Here is a 21874-nt window from a genome sequence, read left to right as displayed (position 1 = left end):
AGAACAGTGGCTTTGTAATATAGTTTGAAGTCTGGTATTGAGATTCCTCCTACTTTACTCTTCTTTCTCAGGATTGCTGTGGCTATTCGGGGTCTTTTATTGTTCCAAATGAACTTTTGGAGAGTTCTTTCTAGGTCGGTGAAATATGTCGTTGGTATTTTAATGGGGAGTGCAGACCTTTTCATTTTATACTTTTTGTTGTTGTTGTTCGTTCATTTGTTGATAATAGCCATTCTGACAGGTGTAAAGTGCTATGTCATTGTGGGGTTGTTGCTGTTTTTATCATTTTCTAACTTCAGCAAACCTGCTGATTGAATTGCTAGTGACTATAAGGAAATAGCCCACAGGAAATCATATGTTTTAAAAAGGGGAAGAAGAAATGCAGAGTTCAATTAATAGGAAACAGAAACCGTACTCGGTCTGGTGACTGTATTTTACTAACAAATCATGTCTTCTAATTGATTTTGACCTTGGTATGCCCTAATTGTTCTGTTTCATCTTGTCTTCCAGGTGTGCATGGCTTTAGTCTTGGTTCTGTCCACGCTGCGTTAAGCATTGACTAGATGAGAAGGAAAGCTACCGTACTTCACTCTTGAAGAGAAGCATTAACCTGTTAACCGGGGAGTTCCCTTTTTAATTACACAACCTGTAATGGGCGCGTACTCTTTCACTAGGACATGTCAGTACGTCACGCCCGGAGGACGTAATTTCATATTATTATTTTTTTATTTATACTTAATTAAAATAAATGATATATATATATTTTCATTTATTTATATATAAAACACAAAGGAAAATACAAAATTACAAAAAAATAGAAAAGAATACCAACAAAAAATGGAAACATCGAATTAAAAAATTTAAATTTTACAAACAATTATAAAGATTACAAAAAATATATACCGTCCCTCTCAGGGTGCAACATATATTTCCAGGACGTATTCATACGTCTTACCCGTTCCCGATATTGTTTACGTTTGACGTATTTATAGGTCCTGCTCAGTTAACAGGTTAAGACCTGTCGGTGCTTGCCGAAACCGGTTTGGCTCAGTGGACCCAGGTTTGATTCCGGTCAAGGGCATGCACCTTGGATGCGGGCACATTCACAGTAGGAGGTGTGCAAGAGGCAGCTGATCGATGATTCTCTCTCATCGATGTTTCTCTCTATCTCTCTCCCTCTCTGTAAAAAATCAATAAAAAATATATTTGAAAAAAAATGACATGGTACCACTGACTGTGCGAACAGACAGGGCTCTTTGCCTGTGGTTTATTATGTAAGAGGTCCCATATCAGTCTACTAAGATATATTTCTTGTCCCACATGAAGTGAGACAATAATCAACTATAAGTCTGCTGACAGAATGAACTTAAAGTTTCTCTCCAAGTTTTCTTAGGAATGTCCAACATCCTAATGTCCCTGCCTGTAATTGGTCAAAGATAGAGTAAATGGGCTGTTGTCTCACCTGCTTGTGTGCTCCTGCACACACACACACACACACACACACACACACACACACACACCATACAACATGTGCATGTATAATTTTTTTGATAGCAGAAAAAACATTATTTACCATTGTATCTGCAATTCTAGCATGAAGCTTGCCACATGAGGGGCTTGCAGTAAGTATCTGATCAATGAATTAATAAACATATCTTTAAGTACATTGTTACTTTCACAACCTAGATTGTGATCCAATAACTTGAGGCTAAATCTATTTTCTTAACAGTGTACAGTATTAATTTTTTTTTTTTTTTTTTTTTTTTTTTGCTAATCTTCACCCAATGATATTTTTTTCCATTGATTTTTATTTGTTGTTGTTGTTAATACTCACCCAAGGATATTTTTCCATTGATTTTTAGAGAGAGTGGAAGGGATGGGGAGAGACACACAGAGAGAAACATTGATGTGAGAGAGCCATATGGATTGGTTGCCTCCCATTTGCACCCCAATCAGGCCAGGGATTGAGCCTGCAAATGAGGTATGTGCCCTTGATTGGAATCGAAACCAGGACCCTTCAGTCTTCAGGCTGACACTCTAATCACTGAACCAACTCCACTAGGGCAGATATTAATGTATTACATGATTAATACATGCCATTGCTTTGAAGTTAAGCATGGGAGAGAAAAGATGATTTTTACTGCATGATCTAAAAATACTGTGAGGATTAGCCCTGGCCAGTGTGGCTCCGTTGGCTAGAGCATCATCCCATGCACCAAAGGGTCTTGGGTTTGATTCCTGATCAGGGCACATACCCAAGTTGGGCTTGGTACCCGGTGGGGGGCCTGCAAGAGACAGCCAATTTATGATTTTTCTCATCACTGATGTTTCTATCTCTCTCTCCTTCCCCCTTCCTTTCTCTAAAAATCAATAAAAACATTTCTTAAAAAGATGAGGCTTGTAGTTATCTATACTTTTGTTGCATTTATTAATCATGCATTATGATTGTCTAACACAGCTAATAATTGGTTAAATATTTTAACAGCTTTATTGACCTACCTATAAATATAAAAGCCTAAGCAACCAGCCAAAACTGGTTTGGCTCAGTGGATAGAGTGTCGGTCTTCGGACTGAAAGGTCTCAGGTTCAATTCCGGTCAAGGGCATGTATATTGGTTGCGGGCACATCCTCAGTAGGGGGTGTGCAAGAGGCAGCTGGTCGATGATTCTCTCTCATCGATGTTTCTAACTATCTATCCTTCTCCCTTCCTCTCTGTGAAAAATCAATAAAAAAAAAAATTAAATTAAAAAAAAAGCCTAAGCAACCAAACAACTGAATGACCAAACAACCAGATGGCCAAATGACCCCATGGTCAGTTCACGTGGGCAGAACCCTGTTGAATGAGGTCAATGTCCTTAATAAGAGGCCTAAGACTACATGAGGATACAGGGGGAGGCCATGACGCACACTGACCACCAGGAGGAAGACACTCAACACAGGAGCTGCCTTCTAGTGGTCAGTGTGATCCCACAGCCAACCTCCCATGGCTGGCCAACCTCCTGCACTGGCCGCTCCCCTTCCCCCATTGACCCTGATTTGATGGGGCTGACTAGCCAACATCCTGGGGTCCCTCCCCCAGGCAGGACAGCACCCCCCCCCATGGCCAGGCTGAGGGAACCCACCTGTGCACAAATTTGGGCATTGGGCCTCTAGTAATTCAAATAATGTACCACTTACTTAAAGTATGTAATTCAATATTCTTAAGTAGGTTCACAGAATTGTGTAATTATTAAAATCAGTTTTACATTTTCATCACTTAAAAAAAGAAAAACAACCTCCATTCCCATTAGTAGTCACTCCCTATTCTTCCCAGCACTTCCCTAACCCCCACTCCTAGGCAACCTCTAAATCTACTTTCTGTGTTTACAGATTTGCCAATTTTGAACGTTTTATACAAATGCAATAGGTGATCTTTTGTGAATGGATTCTTTTACTTAGTGTAATGTTTCATGCTTCATCCAGTACTCCATTCCCTTATGTTGCCAAATAAAGTACCATTATATGCATAGACCACGTTCTGCTCATCCATTCATGAGTTCACGGACACTAGAATTGTTTTTATTTTTAGCTATTTTGACACTGGCTATTTTGAATGATGCTGCCACGAAACTTTGTGTACAAGTTTTTGTGTGGACATGTGTTTTCAATTCTCTTGGAAATATACCCAGGACTGAAAATGCTGGGTCATTTGGTAACTCTATATTTAACATTTTGAGGAACTGCCAAACTGTTTTCCAAAGCAGCTACACCATTTAGAATCCCACAAGCAGTGTACAAAGACTCCCTTTTCTCCACACCCTCACCACTCCTTGTCATTCTCTGCCTTTCTGATGTGGCCATCCTAGTGAGTATGAAATGGTTATCTTGTGATTGTGATGTGCAGTTCCCTGGTGGCCAATGAGCCATCTTTTGGTACTTAGTGGCCATTTTTCTACCTCCTTTGGATAAATGTCTATGCAGATCCTTTGCTCACTTTAAAATTCAGTCATCTCTTTATTATGAGTTGTAAGTGTTCTTTATATATTGTATGTACAAGTCCCTGGTCAGCTATCTGACTGGCAATAATGTTTCCCAGTCTGTGGATTGTCTTTTCAAAATCTTGATGTAGCACGAAAGTTTTCTAATTATGATGAAGTCCAATTTTTTCTTTTGTTACTTGTGCAAAAAAAGTAGCTGGGCTTTTGGCAGGAATACATTGAATCTGTAGATCAATTTGGGGAATATTATCCTTTTAATAAAATTAAGTCTTTCAATCTGTGAACATGCAATTATTTCCATCATTCCAATATTTTCCCATGTGTATGTCAGCTTCCCTGCCCCATACATCCAGTCAGATATAACCCAGGTCTGAAAGGGTAGTCAAAGCTATAGTTTCTGTTTTCTCATCAGTCAGGTGCAAATAATAATACATATAGGATGTAAGGATTAATGATAGTCAAAGCTATAGTTTCTGTTTTCTCATCAGTCAGGTGCAAATAATAATACATATAGGATGTAAGGATTAATGATAAATATGCAGGACACTTTGCCTAGGACTCAGTAAATGCTCAGTTAATTTTTAGCTATTTGTCTTAGTCTCTTTGGGCTGCTATAATAAAATACCACAGACCGGGTGGCTTATAAACAATGGAAATTCATGCCTCACAACTCTGGAGGCTGGAAGTCCAAGATCAGGGAGCCAGCATGGTCTGCTCTGGCGAAGGCCCTCTCCCAGGCTGTGGACTGCAGGCCTCCCCCAGGATCCTCTTATTAAGGACATTGATCTCATTCAACAGGGTTCTGCCCACGTGACCTAAGTACCTCCCAAAGGCTTCACCTCCTAATAGTGTCACCTTGGGCTCTGGGATTTCAACATGTGAATTTTGGGAGATGTAAACATTCAGACCATAACACTATTTTTATTATATGGCACTTCATGTTTAGTTGCTCAAAAACAGTTATTTTGATTTAAAAAAAAATTTTTTTAGAGCCCTAACTTTCCCTAAGTATGCGTCCCCATCTCTTTGGAATTCTTTGACTTCATGTTTTGTTTCCCTCACATTGTCTCTGCCTTCCTTGAGGATTTTCAAAAGCATGATTCTCCCAGAGATGCACTCTGATAAAAAGCATGGGTTCTCTTGGAAAGGCCCAAAAGAAATCAGAACTATCACTCTCCCTTCCCATGTAACATAGGTACAGCTTAACAGTGACACTCAGAATTTAATCATTCTTATCTCTTACGGTCTAATATCCACACCGAGAGTGTTTCTTTTAAAATATAAGTTAAATCATTCTACTTTTCCATTCAAACTCTTCTGTAAAATCCCATCCCTCTTAGAATAAATAATAATTTTAAAAAAAGCATTGATACTAAAAAAATATCCATGGCTGTGTAAGAATTATAAGACCTGTAAGACCTTAACGTGATCTGGTGTTTGGCTATTCTTTGACCTCATCTCTGATCACCATGCTTTGTTATAGACAGCCTTTCCTCTAATCTGCCAGGCACACTTCCTCCCAAGCGTCTTTGCATTTGCTGTTTTGTTTTTTTCTGCCTATAAATCTCTTCCCATAGATATCTGTTAGGGTCACTGAAGGAGGAATGCATGAGGCCAAAAGGGGTATAGAATTATGAATTTATTAGGTCATCTGGAAAACCAGATGGGCTGAGCCCCCAAATGGCACCAGTACCCAGCGAAAGGGAGTTAGAGATTTTAAAGAACTCCAGGCAGGCTTTTCTCTGAGTGGAGAATTCTCCGGGCCAATCCAGAGGGGAAAGACTATGGTCTTAGCAAGTGGAATGTGGTCTAAGGGAAAGGAATGTTGGTTGTGACGTGTTCTAAAGATCAGTTCCCAGGAGAGGGGATATTGATTCAATTATTTGATCAGACCTAACAATATTCATTTAGTTTTTTGTTTTGTTTTGTTTTTTTAGTCCCTTCATGGTCTTTGCTTAAATATCACCTTATCAATGAGGCTGACCACTATATATAAAATAGCAAAATCCTTCCTCATATTTTTTTTTTAATTTTTAATTAAATATATTTTATTGATTTTTTTACAGAGGGGAAGGGAGAGAGATAGAGAGCCAGAAACGTCTATGAGAGAGAAACATCGACCAGCTGCCTCCTGCACACCCCCTACTGGGGATGTGCCCACAACCAAGGTACATGTCCTTGACTGGAATCGAACCTGGGACCTTTCAGTCCACAGACCGACGCTCTATCCACTGAGCCAAACCGGTTTTGGCTCCTTCCTCGTATTTCGCTTTATTTTTTGCAGAAACTTTCCTGTTTTGTTTTCTGTGAAATCATGTGCCTATAACAATTCTGGGCATATTTCATTAAATATATATGGGTTGGTTGGCCTTCAAACTGCCTTCTCATATCAGTAAGTAACTTTAGTAGTGAGAACAGCACTAAAGTGGTTTATGCTTTCAGTCAGATGGAATCCTCTTGCCCTGGTTGATCAAGGGATACATTCTATCAAGTGCAAATACATTTAGACACAGTCATGTCTGTTGAAATTGGCAGAATTTCATAAAATGTTAGAGCTTGTTCTAAAGTGGGCAGACAGAGGATTAGAGATGCAGAGAAATTGAAAGGCATCTTATTTCCTGCCCCAATCTCCTCGCCTCCCCCCCAACAAAATATACTTTCTGTGCATGATTAGTTTAATAATTTTATCCTTTTGTTATTAGGAAAAAAAAAATGGAACTTATGCTGATCTGCCTTCTCCAAAGACACAGAAGTTCTGGTAATGGACTTAGAAGATCTTAGAAGATCATGCTTTTGACAACCTTAGTTAACTTTGTAGCTAGAGGGCCTATTGATTGAACTACATTTCCCAGAATGCATCTCCAGGAGGATTCTGGGAAGTGTGGCTGAGGCAGCAACGAATCTCTGGGCGAGGGAAGCCCAACTTCCCAGGAACACTTGGAATTTCCTGGTTTCTGCTGATTTTTGAGGCCTAGGACGGCACCCCCCAACACAACTCAGAGTGAGTACAGCAGGACAAACCTGTTCCGGCTCTAAGTGCAGGAGGCATGATCAGAACTTGGAGAAAAACCTCTGTTACAGCATTTTGCAATTCCAGCTTAGTCCCGTTTCCTTTTTACAGAAACCAGGAGTGACCACAGCTTTGCATCATAAGTTGTAGAACTATCTTATTAACTACACGTAATAATTTTTTGGAGGGTCACTTAAAAACGGAAGTTGCTAACTTCTCTGATTGTGCCTGAGTTATATAAGGGAGGGAAAGTTTGTTTTCAGAACGTAAATTAGTATTCAGAAAATAAAGCTGGTCTGTGAGACCTTGAAATCTATCCCAGCGGCTCCTTGGCTTAGTCTCTCCCAGCCCGGAAAGACAGACTCTGAAAAGGGTTCTCAGACACCACGGAACCTGCCTCCTGGCAGATTAACCAGAGCTTCACAGTGGGCATTTGTCATGCTGTAGTTGTAGTGCTTTATAACTAAATCTTCCTAATGTTAAGATGAACAGGATGAGAAATGTGTGAATCATTCATTACAGAGAGATTTGCCTAATCATTTAACAGTTTTCAGTGAAAACAATATTACCTTTTCTCTCCTTCAGTATTTGTACTAAAAGAAAACATAGCTGAAACCGGTTTGGCTCAGTGGATAGAGTGTCAGCCTGTGGACTGAAAGGTCCCGGGTTCGATTCCAGTCAAGGGCATATACCTTGGTTGCGGGCACATCCCCAGTAGGGGTGGTGCAAGAGGCAGCTGATCGATGTATCTCTCATCGATGTTTCTAACTCTCTCTCCCTTCCTCTCTGTAAAAAAATTTTTAAAAAATTAAAAAAAATATATATATATATATATATATATATATATATATATATATATATATATATGAAAACATAAACAATATGGGGGGGAAGAAGGGGACATATGTAAAACTTTCAACAATGAAAATTAAAAAATAAACTAAAAAAGAGCCTTAGAACCAGATAGCCCCAGGGTTTGACTGCGGCTCCCTAGAGAGGTCCACTTCTCCAAGCTTTATCTTCCGTAAAATGGGATACATGCATTCATTCATTCTTCATTGATGTATAGTGTGTTTTACACTGTGCTAGGTGCTGTAGAGAATGGAAGACACAATTCTAACTGTAAAGCATTTCACAGTGTAACAGAGCTGAGAATTAGTATGCACAAGCTGACATAGTTGTAATCCACCTGAGGTCCATACTCTCCTTCCCCTGAGAGAAGTGAGCCTGAAACCAAGCTGACGTTTAAGGTGAGAACCCAGACCACAAATTCAGTCAGTGGGGGAGCCAGGAATGAAGGGTCGGGTCCCTCCAGTGCTCACCTTGCAGTTCCTTCTGCTTTGGAGACATGCATTTGTAAAAATAGAAGACAGTCTTACTGGTAAGCTTGTCCCGTAAAGTAACGGTGCTGCCAAAAGTACAAGGAGTGGCAAGAGTAGGTTTACATGTTTGTATGGAAATAACACAAGAACAAACTTTCACGGACTCACAGCTGTAAACCTACTTTGCTTCACCCTGTATTTTGTGAATAGTGAACTTTCATCCCCAGAGTGCTGTCAGACATCAAAATATGATGACAGTTGCCAATTCAAACAATAACAATTATTCTGTTTGTAATGTGGCTTTTGAGCAGAGGGATGTAAGATGTCTATGAAAATACACAAGGAGAAATAAAATTTAAAAAAAAATACATATGGGCCCATTTAGAAAAGGAATTAGACTTAATCTTTATCTACTAGGCTTATGTCTGTACCGATGAAGCACAATTCTCTGTTAAAAGAAGTATATTTTATTTTATTTTTAAATTTTCCTCTTGATTATTGACATTTTCTTCAAAGCTACCTTAAGAACTTTGCCATGTTTTTACAAGCTCTGCAACCACGATCCCTTGCGTCAGCAGGTCACCCCATGGGGCTCATGATACTTCACAAAGGGCCATATTTAATAGCAGAAAGTAGGCAAGACATCAGGCAGTCAAGTGCAGTGGGCCACACAGATTAGCTGGTAGTCATAACTACAACCAAAAAGCTCTTACATTTTCAGGATTCAAGGAATTTATCAAAGGTATTCCTTTTGGCTCTGGGGTGAATGTGATGAGGTTCTTACTAGGAACAGTGGCTTGGAAATAGCCTCATTGTTCCATGAGTCCCAGGAATTATTTATTATATTTTAATTGATTGTAAAGGAGTATGTACACTGGCTAAATTTTTTGAAGTACAGGAATGTATAGAGTAAAATTTACAGGTACCCTTCTCAATTTCTATCTTCACTCCACTCTACCAAATTAGCCACTGATAACCATTTGGTATGTGTACTTCTAGTTACTTTGAAAATATAAATAAAGGTTGGCCGGCGTGGCTCAGTGGTTGAGTGTCGACCTATGGAGGTCATGGTTTGATTCCCAGTCAGGGCACATACCCCAGTTGTGAGCTCCATCCCTAGTGGGAGATGTGCAGGAGGCAACCAATCAACTATTCTTTCTCATCATTGATGTTTCTCTCTCCCCCTCTCCCTTCCTCTCTGAAATCCATAAAAATATATTTAAATGTATAAATAAATATGTATCTAATTTATGTATTCTGGTATATATATATGCATGCATACATTTCCTTTATAAATTAATTAGATGAGGCTAAAACAACCAAAAAGTTCTTGCTTTTCTTACTTAATATATTCTGAATATATTCTTCTCTTACTACATATATAGTCTTCCACTGTTATTTTAACAGCTATATATTATTCCTTTTTGTCATAATTTTCAGTTAACATTCCTATGCATAGCCTTTCCTTCTTAGGATAAATTCCTAGAAGTGGAATTTCTAGGTGAAAGGAATGTTTATTACATTCTCGGAGCTATATATGAGGCAGAAATATTGACTTTAAATATATTTCTTCCAACAATAACGCAAGTCTGATCACTTTAATACTTTCCTAGGGTGCGTTGTAACTCACATATCACATATTGCCTTCTGTGAAGTTATAGTTTTCTCTCTCTGCTAGAGCCCCTTGAAGGCAGGATTTTATCCTGTACATTTTTTGTATTCCTTAATGGCCCTTGCATAAAGTCAGTACTCAATAAGTATTTTGTTGAATGTCATTTGCCAAATATAATTTACCCTTGTCCGGGACAAAGTGAGCCAAAACTGCCCAAGGATTAGTCATCAGCATTTCGTAATGATGCAGCCAAGAAGTAGGCCTAAACTTTAAATGTTCTTCAGTACTTTCATGTCAGAGTTTGTTTCCCCTGGACAAAGTTAAAAGTGTGGATGATTATTTAACTGTACTGATTTTTTCACTTCAGTGGAACTTCTTGCCTCTTTTATTGCTAATATGAAATGTACTTCTCATGGGAAATAAAATGCTCACTGATATGCAATTTAAAAGAAATCACCTTCCATAGAATTTATTCTTTTCCCCTCATTGTATATTCTTTACACAGAGCATTTTTTTTCTCACAATGAGATGCAAAAAAGTAGAAAATATCTTAGATTCATGTATTGCTGCCACACACACACACACACACACACACACACACACACACACAAATTTCAGAGGGGGGAGGAAGAAAGAGGGAGATATAAACTTCAATGATGAAAAAAAAAAAAATCATTTATTGGCTGCCTCCTGCAGGCCCCCTACTGGGGATCGAGCCCGAAATCTGGGCTTCTGCCCTTGACTGGAATCAAACCCAGGACCGTTCAGCCTGCAGGCTGACGCTTGCTCTATCCAGGGAGCAAAACCAGGTAGGGTTTTTGCTGGTTTTTGAAATATTTCCCTAATGGCCATGATTTTTATATTTTTATTATCTATATGATTCCTCCTGTTTCATAATATGAGAAATGTGGCTCCATTACTCTGGAGACCCTCCCATGCTTCTTGTCTATCAGAGTCATGCTAGCTGCTGTAACAAACTCTGAAATGTCAGTGGCTTAACATGGTAGAGGTTAATTTCTCACTCACGAATTGTCCAAGGCTGGTGTGTGTGTGTGTGTGTGTGTGTTGCGGGGGGGAGTTGGTTGACAGGTGACTTTTCCCATGTAATGATTCAAGGATCTAAGTGTGTGTCATTCTAGAATCTCCCAAGCAGAAGGGGGAAAAGAGAGTGGAAAAGGCACCCCCATTTCTTAACTACTTTGGCCCTGCACATTCCATTGGTTTTGGCTCTGCCTATATGCAAGGGAGGAGAGAAGTGTAGGCCTTGGATCCCAGCTGCCTCCCAGCAACAATCCCCAGTCTGGAAGGACAGCACCATTTCTCGTGGGTAGATAGTTAGCTGATTCTCATAACAGAGTGGGTAGAAGAACAGGTTTTAATTTTGTAAATTAGGAAACAGATATTGAAAAGTTTAAAGTCCCATAGCTAGTTAGTGGTAGAAATGCAATTTAGAAACCAGATCATCTGGCTCCTATTCAATTTCTCTTTCCTTAGTATTTAAAAAGTAATATTATCCTGGCTTAAAGTATAACCCTTTTAGTGATTCATTATTTTAAATTGCATACTATGATCTTTTTTTCCCCCAACTCCTCTTTCCTCGAAGGACCTGACAATGTCTCTGTACTGTGGAATTGCTTGCAGGAGAAAATCTTTTTGGTGCTATAGGCTGCTGTCAACCTATGTCACTAAGACCCGGTGAGTTAACCAACCCGAACTCTGATTACTCAGTCTTTGGCCCATTAAATTATAAAATTCTCAAACTCCTATATTGAGGATTATGGTTATGATGTACATATAAGGATGTTCACTGAAAATTATTTACACTTGGAAAAATTCTAAATAGATTAAATTTCCAATAATACCTAAAATACCTGATTTACTTAAATATAAGTTCTAGTAAAATAGGAACTTAGTCTTTTCCACTATGGTAACCCCTAGAGGACAAAACAGAGCCTGGCACGTAGCTGGCACTGAAGCCCTGTTTGAGTGGCTGAATGAGCTGGGAGGAATTAATTAAATTATGGTACCCCCATATGATGGAATTAAAAACTACACTGAATAATGTAGTTTTTATTATTCGTTCATGACGTTTCCTGAAAATAAGGTAAATAACTCCAGTCCTGGTACCCACCGCCACCAAAGAACTAAACTTCAGTGGAAGGTAGACTAGAAAAAAGAAATCTACACCAGTATAAGAAAATGACAAATGACTTCTTTGTCTCAGTCTGGGCAAATTTGATTATCTTTGAATTTGAAATCACTAGCCTGCTCTCATAGAGTTTCAGGCCTTAAATTTGCACCATTGATATGGTGTGGTCCAAAGACCACTCCTGAAGAAATGAATATAAGTAGTAGTCCTAGACTGATACCTCGGGGGCACCTGCCGGGAGCTAATGCAATGCTCCCCAGGGGGGAACACTCACAACCACTGCTTCTCCCAGCGTAACTGCCCATCCAGAATGAAAGGCACACAAGCATAGCATCTCACACGAGCAAGCCTGAGGATGCAGCAAAATTGCAATACTTGTTTTAGTATTGTTGGGCATTTAGTTTATTTGCAGTTCTCAAGAAATGATAGAATTATTGAGTAGTCCAAAAAATGAGTATGCTGATGTGATTAAATATATTAAAAAGTAATAAAAATCATGAGAAAAAGAATAAAATTCTATTAGTAAGGAATACAGTGTAAAAATGATAATATGTTTAAGAAAAAAAAGCTACAAATTAGTAGGTCTGATTCTAAATAGATCTAAATATGTATAGATACATAATATTAATAGTTTGGAGAATTCCAAGCACCAAACAGTATTATATCTGAGTGATGGGATTCTTAACGATTTCCTTTTTTGAAAAAATTGATGATTGTATTTCCTGATTTTTATAAAATTACTATTTTTTACTTTTATAATAAGAAAAAAAAGTTTAAGTTTTATCTTAGTGTTATGGTTTCCATGCTATTGTAACCAAATGGGGAAAATAAATTTTAAAACATAGTGTTGCTCATTAAGAAAACTGTAAGAAACGTTTGGACCTCAGTTCCAGTTCCAGTGAGGCCCCAGGCTTAAGGCCTTAACCTCGGTGTTTTTCTTTTTAGGGTCATTAGGGCAAAGCACATGTTGTGCCACTCGCTGTGCTTTTGTGAAGGCAGCTGTGTTTGCTCTATTGTTTTCATTTGGAAACTTCTGAGTGGCACATGTCCCTCCTCTGACAGCCATTGAGTCTGCCCTGGGAGGCTGCAGCCACTCATATTAAGTTTAAAAATATCACAAGTATTAAAATCTCAGGTTTCCTCTGCGTCTGTCTATAAAGAGATCATTGTAAGCCCTTTCATCACACAGTCAAACACAGTTTCTAAAGATGTTGCTGGGGTGTGTCTATCATTTTGCTTTGTGGTTTTTCATGTTGAGTCAACTCTGCCTACTAGGGTTATACAAGCTCGCAAGATCCTACAGAAAATATCTGTAGCCGAAACTGGTTTGGCTCAGTGGATACAGCGTCAGCCTGGGGACTGAAAGGTCCCAGATTCGATTCCGGTCAGGGGCATGTACCTTGGTTGCAGGTACATTCCCAGTAGGGGGTGTGTAAGAGGCAGCTGATCGATGATTCTCTCTCATCGATGTTTCTAACTCTCTATCCCTCTCTTTTCCTCTCTGCAAAAAATCAATAAAATATTTTTTTAAAAATCTGTAAACCTGGCTTCCTGATTAAGTGACAGATATGCCATATATGAAAGTCTGTTTTAGGCTTTCAACAGGCAAGAATGGATATCCCTAGAGCCCCAAAGAGAATCCATATTCAGTCCCTGCCCCTCCCCAGCACCCTGACATCATAGGATTATTGATCTGATTCTGGCTCTTATTAAAAGGATAGACTAAGGCCACCCTTAATGAAGGTACTGGAAAAGCCTAGAACTTGCCACTGTACGATTTCCTTTATAATAGAAGCGAATCATAGAATACTAGTGGCCCAGTGCAAATTCATGCACATTGAAAGGAAATGAATTAGAAGAAATATTTTAATATCGCTATTCACCTTTTCTTTATAATAGAAGTGTCAACCAAATTCATGATTGACATTGACAGATGGAAACACTCCCATGCGATCAGTGGGAGAACTTTATATGTATCGTGCATGGGCGAGTCTACTTAGCCTTTTATAGATTCAGAACAAACTTGCTTAATTAGACCTGCTTTCTGATTTAGCTAAACTTTTCCCAGCCCAGTGAAGCACCCCAACCTCTCTTTCAGGTAATTGTCAACAACACAGCATAACTATCTTCATGAAGCACATTATTATTGTAGATCACACAGGGAGAAAAAGGGCAAGATATTTAACTGCAACAGAGTTTGACTATATTCTGCGCAGTGAAGTCATTTTCAAGATCCACCATTTCTTACTACTTTTCAGTCAGGTGAAGTTTCTAAACTTTCTAAGTCTCCGGCTAATTAAGAGAAAATAGGATTTCACCAAGTCTCCTATCTACCTACTCCAGGACTTCTGTGAGGATCAAATAAGATGAGGCATGGGAAAACGCTTCACAGACATTTGGTTACTGTGTAAAATGTTTGCACCTGGCTATCAAGCAAGTAATGTTCCTGGGCCAAAGCAACTGCAAGGAGGCTAGTTGTGGCTAGGGAGAGGAAGCCGGGCATTGCTTGGTGATGTCATTACACAGATGGAAGGAAGGACACTTAGCATATTGGCCTTTTATATATATGGGAAAAGAGAATAAAATGGGAAAAGAGAATCTATCTATCTATCTATCTATCTATATAGATAGATAGATAGATAGATTCTATTTTCCCATTTTTATTTTGGCTACTAAAAATATTACTTACTAGATAAGACCAGTAATGGCTTCACTTGTTGCCTTCAGTAAAAATAAGGAGCAAATGGTGTCCACCTGGGAGAAGATAAAATTTGCACTTTATCATACCTAGATCAAAGGCGAGTTACTGAAATATAGTGTTTTTACTCTTTGTCTGCAATAATGAAGTCTGCTTGCATCTCTGGGTATTCTGTGGTTGATATTTTATCACTGTACTTGTTTTCCTCTCAATCCACTGCATGTGAATTCTTTTTTTTTTTTTTTAAAGTATATTTTATTGATTTTTTTTTACAGAGAGGAAGAGAGAGGGATAGAGAGTTAGAAACATCGATGAGAGAGAATTATCGATCAGCTGCCTCTTGCACACCCCCTACTGGGGACGCGCCCGCAACCAAGGTACATGCCCTTGACTGGAATCGAACCTGGGACCTTTCAGTCCACAGACCGATGCTCTACCACTGAGCCAAACCGGTTTTGGCTGCATGTGAATTCTTGCTTCACAGTGTAATATTGGCAATGTGCCTTGAGGTTCAATTTAGTAAATATTTATTACCCTTGTAGTTCAATAAGTATTTATGGAATTGAGCCATAATTACTGGAGATATAGAAGTAAGGCATACCTTGCCCTTAAGGAGACAAATGAACAGACACTATACGGTTAAGGGCAACCACAGAAATATTGGCAAGGAATACAATAGGACAGAGGAGGGACTGATGGCCTGCAGCCACCTCGAATCCTTTAAAGAGCAGTTTAGTGTGTAAATAAATAAGAGGAAATAACCGCGGTAGGAGAGGGATGTAGGAACAGTGAATGCTGTCATGGAACTAAATGTGGTTTTGTAATGCTTTATTTCCCCAAATACAGGTATTTATTTGAACTGAAGGAAGACGATGATGCATGTAGAAAAGCCCACCAGACGGGAGCATTTTACCTCTTTCATAACCTGGCTCCTCTGCTTCAGCCATCAGAACATCAACACCTGCCCCCACAGCTTCGCCTATTGGGTGAGCCCGGAGCGAGCCCGCAGAGCAGACCAACCTGCGCCTCTGAGCAGAACTCAGTCCATAGTGAATCCCTGAGAAGGATCCTCCAAGTGTAGAGTCCAGGTTGTTTCAAGTTCTCTGCCAATTAAATACTTAGTGTATATACCTATGTTGCCCAGGAAACTGTTAGTGATGGTATGAACCAATACTACCTTAAACCAGGAGTAGGCTAAAGTGCTGTCCAAATTGGAACCCCTTACATTTTGTAAATAAGTTTTCATTGGGCCACAGCCACATTCATCTATTTATACTAGAAGGCTGTCTGTGGCTGCTTTCCCGTAATAATGGCAGAGCAGAGCTGACAGAGCTTAAAAACCTAAAAGATTTTTGCCAACCCCTGCCTTGGACTGTGATTGCCAGCCTCCATGGAGTTGCACCATGTCTTACTGGCCAGGATTTGCATTGTGACTTCATTTCTCCTACAAGGGTCAAAATTAATAGTGAATTAATGTAACTAGAGATATCTGAACTATTGGGATTTGGCTTTCAAGATACTAAGTTTCCATTTTCTATGATGTCACTATACACTGACTAACTTCTAAATACGTCGCCAGTGAACTGCCTTCATGGGTCGGATGTTGGAGGCCTGGATAGGCAGTTTCCAGCACTGCAGAATATGAGGATGCCTCGGAAGGCACATTTAGGGATGTGGCAATGCCCTGCGGTATTATGAACAAACAAATAGGAGTTGTACATGCACAGGGTAGGTTTCCTCCTTATGCAGCACTTATGTTATACATACTGGGGTCTCAGATGACTATTATACCCTGGCCCACAAAAACAGCAAAACCTGTTTTTGAGATTATAGAACTGATTTTGTCTCTACCATTTTACATGTGACACATTTTTTCCCCTTTGCCATAATAACTATCACGAATCTTTTGAACGGAAAATGTGCTCTTTGTGATACAATCATAGATTAATACAGGGCTATGCAGAAAGAATTCCTTTTATAGTCTACAGTCCTCAGATTGCTGACGAGAAAACGGAGGCTTAGAGGTTAAGGGATTACCAGGGTTTCCCAACTTTCTCTCATGATGAGAATCATGATGTGGAGTTGTTAAAACACAGATTCCTGAATCCCAACTAAGAAGTGCTAAACTAGAATTTTTGGGAACATATAGGTAAAATTGTATACTTAACTAGTGCTCTAAAACGGATTTTATATACAGAGCACTAAGTTAGGTATGCAATTTTACCTATATGTTCTCAAAAATTCTAGTTTAGCACTTCTTAGTTGGGATTCAGGAATCTGTGTTTTAACCACTCCACCAGGTGATTCTCATCATGAGAGAAGGTTGGGAAACACTGGATTAGACCACGCTTACGTAGCTAATGAGCTGCAGGGCGGCGCCTGGCAGCCAGGTGCCCCTACTTGAAGCTGGAGTGTCTGCTCTCGGTAAGTTTAAGATGGCTCGGGTGGTTTAATTAAGGCCCTTGTTTTTTCCCTTCTCCTTCTGTTTCGTAGAATTGGAAAAGCTCCTGGATAAATTTGGCCAGGACACACAAAGAATAGAAGATTCCGTGCTGATTGGATGCTCCGAACAGCAGGAAGCATGGTTTGCTCTGGATCTAGGTCTAAACAGCTCCTCTTCCGCAAACGGTACACATCTCCCTAACGGGTATTTCCCTGCTTCTCAGACTCTGTGGTTTTACATGATAACAAAATAAAATAAGAAAATTTGGGAATACACAATTATAAACTTTATATTTTAAGTTAGAACATAAAAAAGACACTACCAGACGGCGTGGCTCAGTGGTTGAGCGTCAACCTATGAACCAGGAGGTCATGGTTCGATTCCCGATCAGGGCACATGCTTGGGTTGCTGGCTTAATCCCCAGTGTGGGGCATGCAGGAGGCAGCCGATCAATGATTCTCTCTCATTGATGTTTTTTTCTCTCTCTCTCTCCCCCTTGCCCTTTCTCTCTGGGGGGGGGGGGGGGGGGGGGGGGGGAGACGCTACCATCTACTATCATTTAAAAAAAAAAATAAAGGAATTTTAATACTTTCTAAAGTAGATGGTGGGCACAAAGATGTTCATTCTATTATTCTCTGTATCTTTATACATTTGTCATAAATATTTCATAAGAAATGATTTTAAATTTGACATCATCTTTGTATCTCTTTTCAATGCAAATGAAAACCGTTACCTTGAAGTCGCTCTGGGTCTGCAGACCTGCATTCGGGAGCCAGTCTGCGCAGGCTCAGGGCTCCTCCCAGGCCTTTCTTCTCTCCTCAGGGTGTGGATGCAAATGGAATGGTGCTGAATGAGGCTCAGAGAGGAGTCTCGAGGTCCCATCTCTTTTTTCCAGGGAGAGTGTATGGCTAGTCCAAATGTTCTCACTGCCCTGAAGACAATCTTGTGAAACAGCACTATGCTGGTCCCCAAATTTGCCTGAACATGAGAATCACCTGGTACTTGTTAAAACTAAAGATTTCTGGCCTCACTCACCTGCTGTTCAGAATCTCCATGTGGGGGGCTTGAGAGCCTGTATATAAAGAGTGTCCCCAAAAAATGTACACACAATGTAACAGCTAATTTCTACATTTTGAAAATGAAGTGTATTTTAATAAACACTGCCTTTATAATTACTCAATTATATTATATTGAATAATATAATTATTAAATAATTATAAAGGCAGTGTTTATTAAAATGCATTTCATTTTTAAAATGTGAACTATCAGCTGTTAAAGTATGTATACTTTTTGTGAACATCCTATATATTGATTTTTGAGAGAAACATCGATTTGTTGTCCCATTTATTTACACATTCTTTGGTTGATTCTTTTTTTTTTTTTTTAATATATTTTCTTGACTTTTTTTACAGAGAGGAAGGGAGAGAGAGAGAGAGAGCTAGAAACACCGATGAGAGAAACATCGACCAGCTGCCTCCTGCACACCCCCCAATGGGGATGTGCTCGCAACCAAGGTACATGCCCCAGTCTGGAATCAAACCTGGGACCCTTCAGTCTGCAGACCATTGCTCTATCCACTGAGCCAAACCGGTTTCGGCCATTGGTTGATTCTTGTATGTGCCTTGACAAGGGATTGGACCCGAAACCTTGGCATATCAGGGACGACACTCTAACCAAGTGAGCTACCCAGCCAGGGCTGAGAATCTGTATTTTTTATTTTTCCAGCTGAGTCTCATTAGGCGAGTTTGGGAAACACTGTTCTGACTGGATATACTTGAGGCAGTTGGACAGTTGTTTCATTTCATTCTCTTTTCTAACTTCCTAGCTTCCCTCCCGAAACCTGAAATGGAGGCGGAGCTCCAGGGGTCTTTCATTGAGCTGCGGAAGGCTCTCTACCGGCTGAGCGTGAAGGAGGCCTCCTTGCTGACCACGGTAGGTCCTGACTCCTCCGTTCGTAGGAAACAGTAAAGCAGCGCATGAGGCAAATGCATGCAGCGTAACCCAGGCGAGAGCTATGTACAGAGTCTCGTTCTTCCTGCGAACCTGGCAAAGGACAATGGCTGTGGGAAAGTGCTTGTTCCTCTTCCCTCTGCCCTTGTTTCCGGCAGGATTGCCATCAGGAACATTTCCCCGAGGACATGCCCATCTGAGGCATCCATCAACCTCCTCAACGTGTTCAGTGGCCCACAGCCCATCACAGCCGTTTTGTTTTTCCTGTGAGAAATTATCTTTTATTGCTTTGACTCATCCTCACAGCTTTACACTTCGTTTGCTAAAGTGCTTTTGATTATCCATTAAATTTAGATATATCTCTAAACATTTTTTATTTGTAAAAGCATTCCAACTTTATTGAGGAGGAACACATGTTGGAATGTTAAACTATATTGAAAGTGTCTTATTTTTAAGCTGGGCCATAGGTACAAGGGGTGTTTAATACTTTATATATCACGTATTTTTTAAATAATTCATAATATACTTGGCCTACACTTTCTTTTATCCACGTTTCAGATGATGGAGGAATATGTTCAATAGCTTCCTTATTTTAAAGGTTAGACAGTAATGAACCATTTAAAATAGAGGGACTGAAAAGGCACTGGCATTTCCCTCCGAGCCCAGCACTGTCCCAGATGAGCCCACGCGCTCACACGAAACCAAGCTCACCTCGCACTCCTAGGCGCAGGCTCTCCTCCGCTGGCACGACGCTCACCAGTTCTGCAGCAGAAGCGGGCAGCCCACCAAAAAGAACGCGGCCGGCAGCAAGCGCGTGTGCCCTTCCAACAAGATCATCTATTACCCGCAGGTACGGACTGCTGGAGGGACAGGAATCCCAGCTCTCCAGGCTGTCCTGGGGGTGGGAGCCTGTACAGGCTTTCCTCAGGGATTCACTCTCATCCTACTTACAGGCTCCATAGCCCGGTGTCTAAGCTGCCACCCCTTTTCCTAGATGGCTCCCGTGGTGATCACTCTGGTGTCGGATGGGACTCGATGCGTGCTTGCCCGCCAGAGTTCCTTTCCCCAGGGGATGTACTCTGCCCTGGCGGGTTTCTGTGACATAGGTAAGGACTTAGAGACACGACAGCATATCGCTGGTAGTTATTTCTCTGTGTTGTTGTCATAGTGCTTGGAGCCTCAAGCACCTTCTTCCCTGTCATGTCAAGAAAACAGCCCCTGGCGTTATAATTTTCCAATATTTTACAGGCAAACTTTCACACATGCAGCATAGTTGAAAGAACTACACAGTGAAAACCCATACACTCACCACTCCCTAAATATTTTAGCATGCATAATATTAACTAGAATTAATATTTATTTACAGGTGTGTTTTCTCAGCCTATTGGGGTAAAATTCGCAAATGACGATATGTCACATTAGAGTTTTATTAAAACTGACGACAGCAGTAACCACCCCCACTGCCACTCTTATTTTGTATTATAACTACTCTAGTAGGTTTAAGTATCGCAGTTCAACACCCAACTTTAGACTTGATTCCTAATGTTGTAGAGACTCAGATTTCAGGCTCTCCCAAGAGTCTTTTCATTGAAGCTTCGGAGCCCATTTTGCACTCTTTCACAAATGGGCGTCTGTATCACCCCTCCTGCTGCAGGGCTGTCCTGAATTAATCTGAGTGCTTGTAGGTGAAACTCTGGAAGAGACTGTCCATCGAGAAGTTGCAGAAGAGGTGGGACTGGAGGTGGAAAGACTGCAGTACTCTGCATCCCAGCACTGGCCCTTCCCCAATAGCTCACTCATGATTGCTTGTCACGCAATTGTGAAACCAGGGCAGACAGAGGTAAGTGCTGCCTCCCTTATGCTCTGACATTCCCTTTGCCTCCCCCCCCCATGCTTGTCAGTAGGTACTTACTAAGCATCTGCCTAGTCCAGCATTGTCTCGATTGTACAAAGGTGTGTAAGAAATGATTTATATCTTTAAGGAATTTTCAATCTCGTAGAGAAAAGAATTACCACAAAAACTGGGAGTGCCAACATGGTCATCATTCTTCCTTGTACATATCTCAACCACGAGACAACTTACCTTTCATCATCAGGACTTAACAGAGCATCTCGCATAGATTAGGCAAATCATGTATCAAATTTAATTATTGATGTCAAGGTTGATCTTATTGCTCAAGTCAGTCAGGATGTTGAGCACTGATAATTATTATCAATTACATAATAATAATGATTATAGGAACTTCTAGTTGAAAGGGACTTAGATATTGTCTTATCCAACCTCATCTTCTATAGCATCCCTTACAGATGGCATTGTGGTCCCTATCTACCAAAATCCGTCTATTGTGTTTTGGTTTCTATGGAATGAATACTATCTAATCTGCCCCACCTTCCTGTAGATTCAGTTGGTACTACTTTGCTCCTTGCAAAGAAGATACAATGATTTTGATGATCATTAATTAACCTTTACCTTTTAAAGAAGAAAAACATTTGTATGTTTATATGAGCAATAGAGGCACAAAGCAAAACAACTATTATTCATAATCAACCCCTCTATGCTAATCACTCTTAATTTAATATTTTAGTATTTGTATTTCTAGGTTTTTACTATTAAAAATATATTTAACTCTCATCTCTTACATGTGCCTCTTTTGCTTCTGGGCAATATCTAGAATTGATTTGTTCCCAGCCTATGGATCCCAGGTATTATCTT

General features: G+C 40.0%; 1 protein-coding gene across 3 annotated transcripts in view; it reads left to right on the top strand.

The window, feature by feature from the left end:
* Positions 1-6845: 6845 nt before the first annotated feature.
* The window catches only part of NUDT13 (nudix hydrolase 13), a 438779-nt gene continuing 423750 nt past the window's right edge, over positions 6846-21874 (top strand). Inside the window, exons 1-8 of one of the 3 annotated variants that reach the window (XM_084904983.1) lie at positions 6846-6978; positions 11525-11616; positions 15615-15754; positions 17262-17396; positions 19037-19143; positions 19886-20011; positions 20156-20267; positions 20847-21001. In XM_084904983.1, the coding sequence (XP_084761109.1) occupies positions 11534-11616; positions 15615-15754; positions 17262-17396; positions 19037-19143; positions 19886-20011; positions 20156-20267; positions 20847-21001 (858 nt within the window). In that variant the 5' untranslated portion in view covers positions 6846-6978; positions 11525-11533. Of the gene's footprint in view, positions 6979-11524; positions 11617-15614; positions 15755-17261; positions 17397-19036; positions 19144-19885; positions 20012-20114; positions 20268-20846; positions 21002-21874 lie in introns of those variants that run through there. The other 2 variants (XM_084904984.1, XM_084904985.1) reach the window with 2 other exon arrangements.

Source organism: Pipistrellus hanaki (assembly GCF_964339955.1).
Source record: "Pipistrellus hanaki genome assembly, chromosome: 14".
Taxonomy (NCBI): Eukaryota; Metazoa; Chordata; class Mammalia; order Chiroptera; family Vespertilionidae; genus Pipistrellus; species Pipistrellus hanaki.
This window is presented reverse-complemented; position numbering and strand designations above follow the sequence as displayed.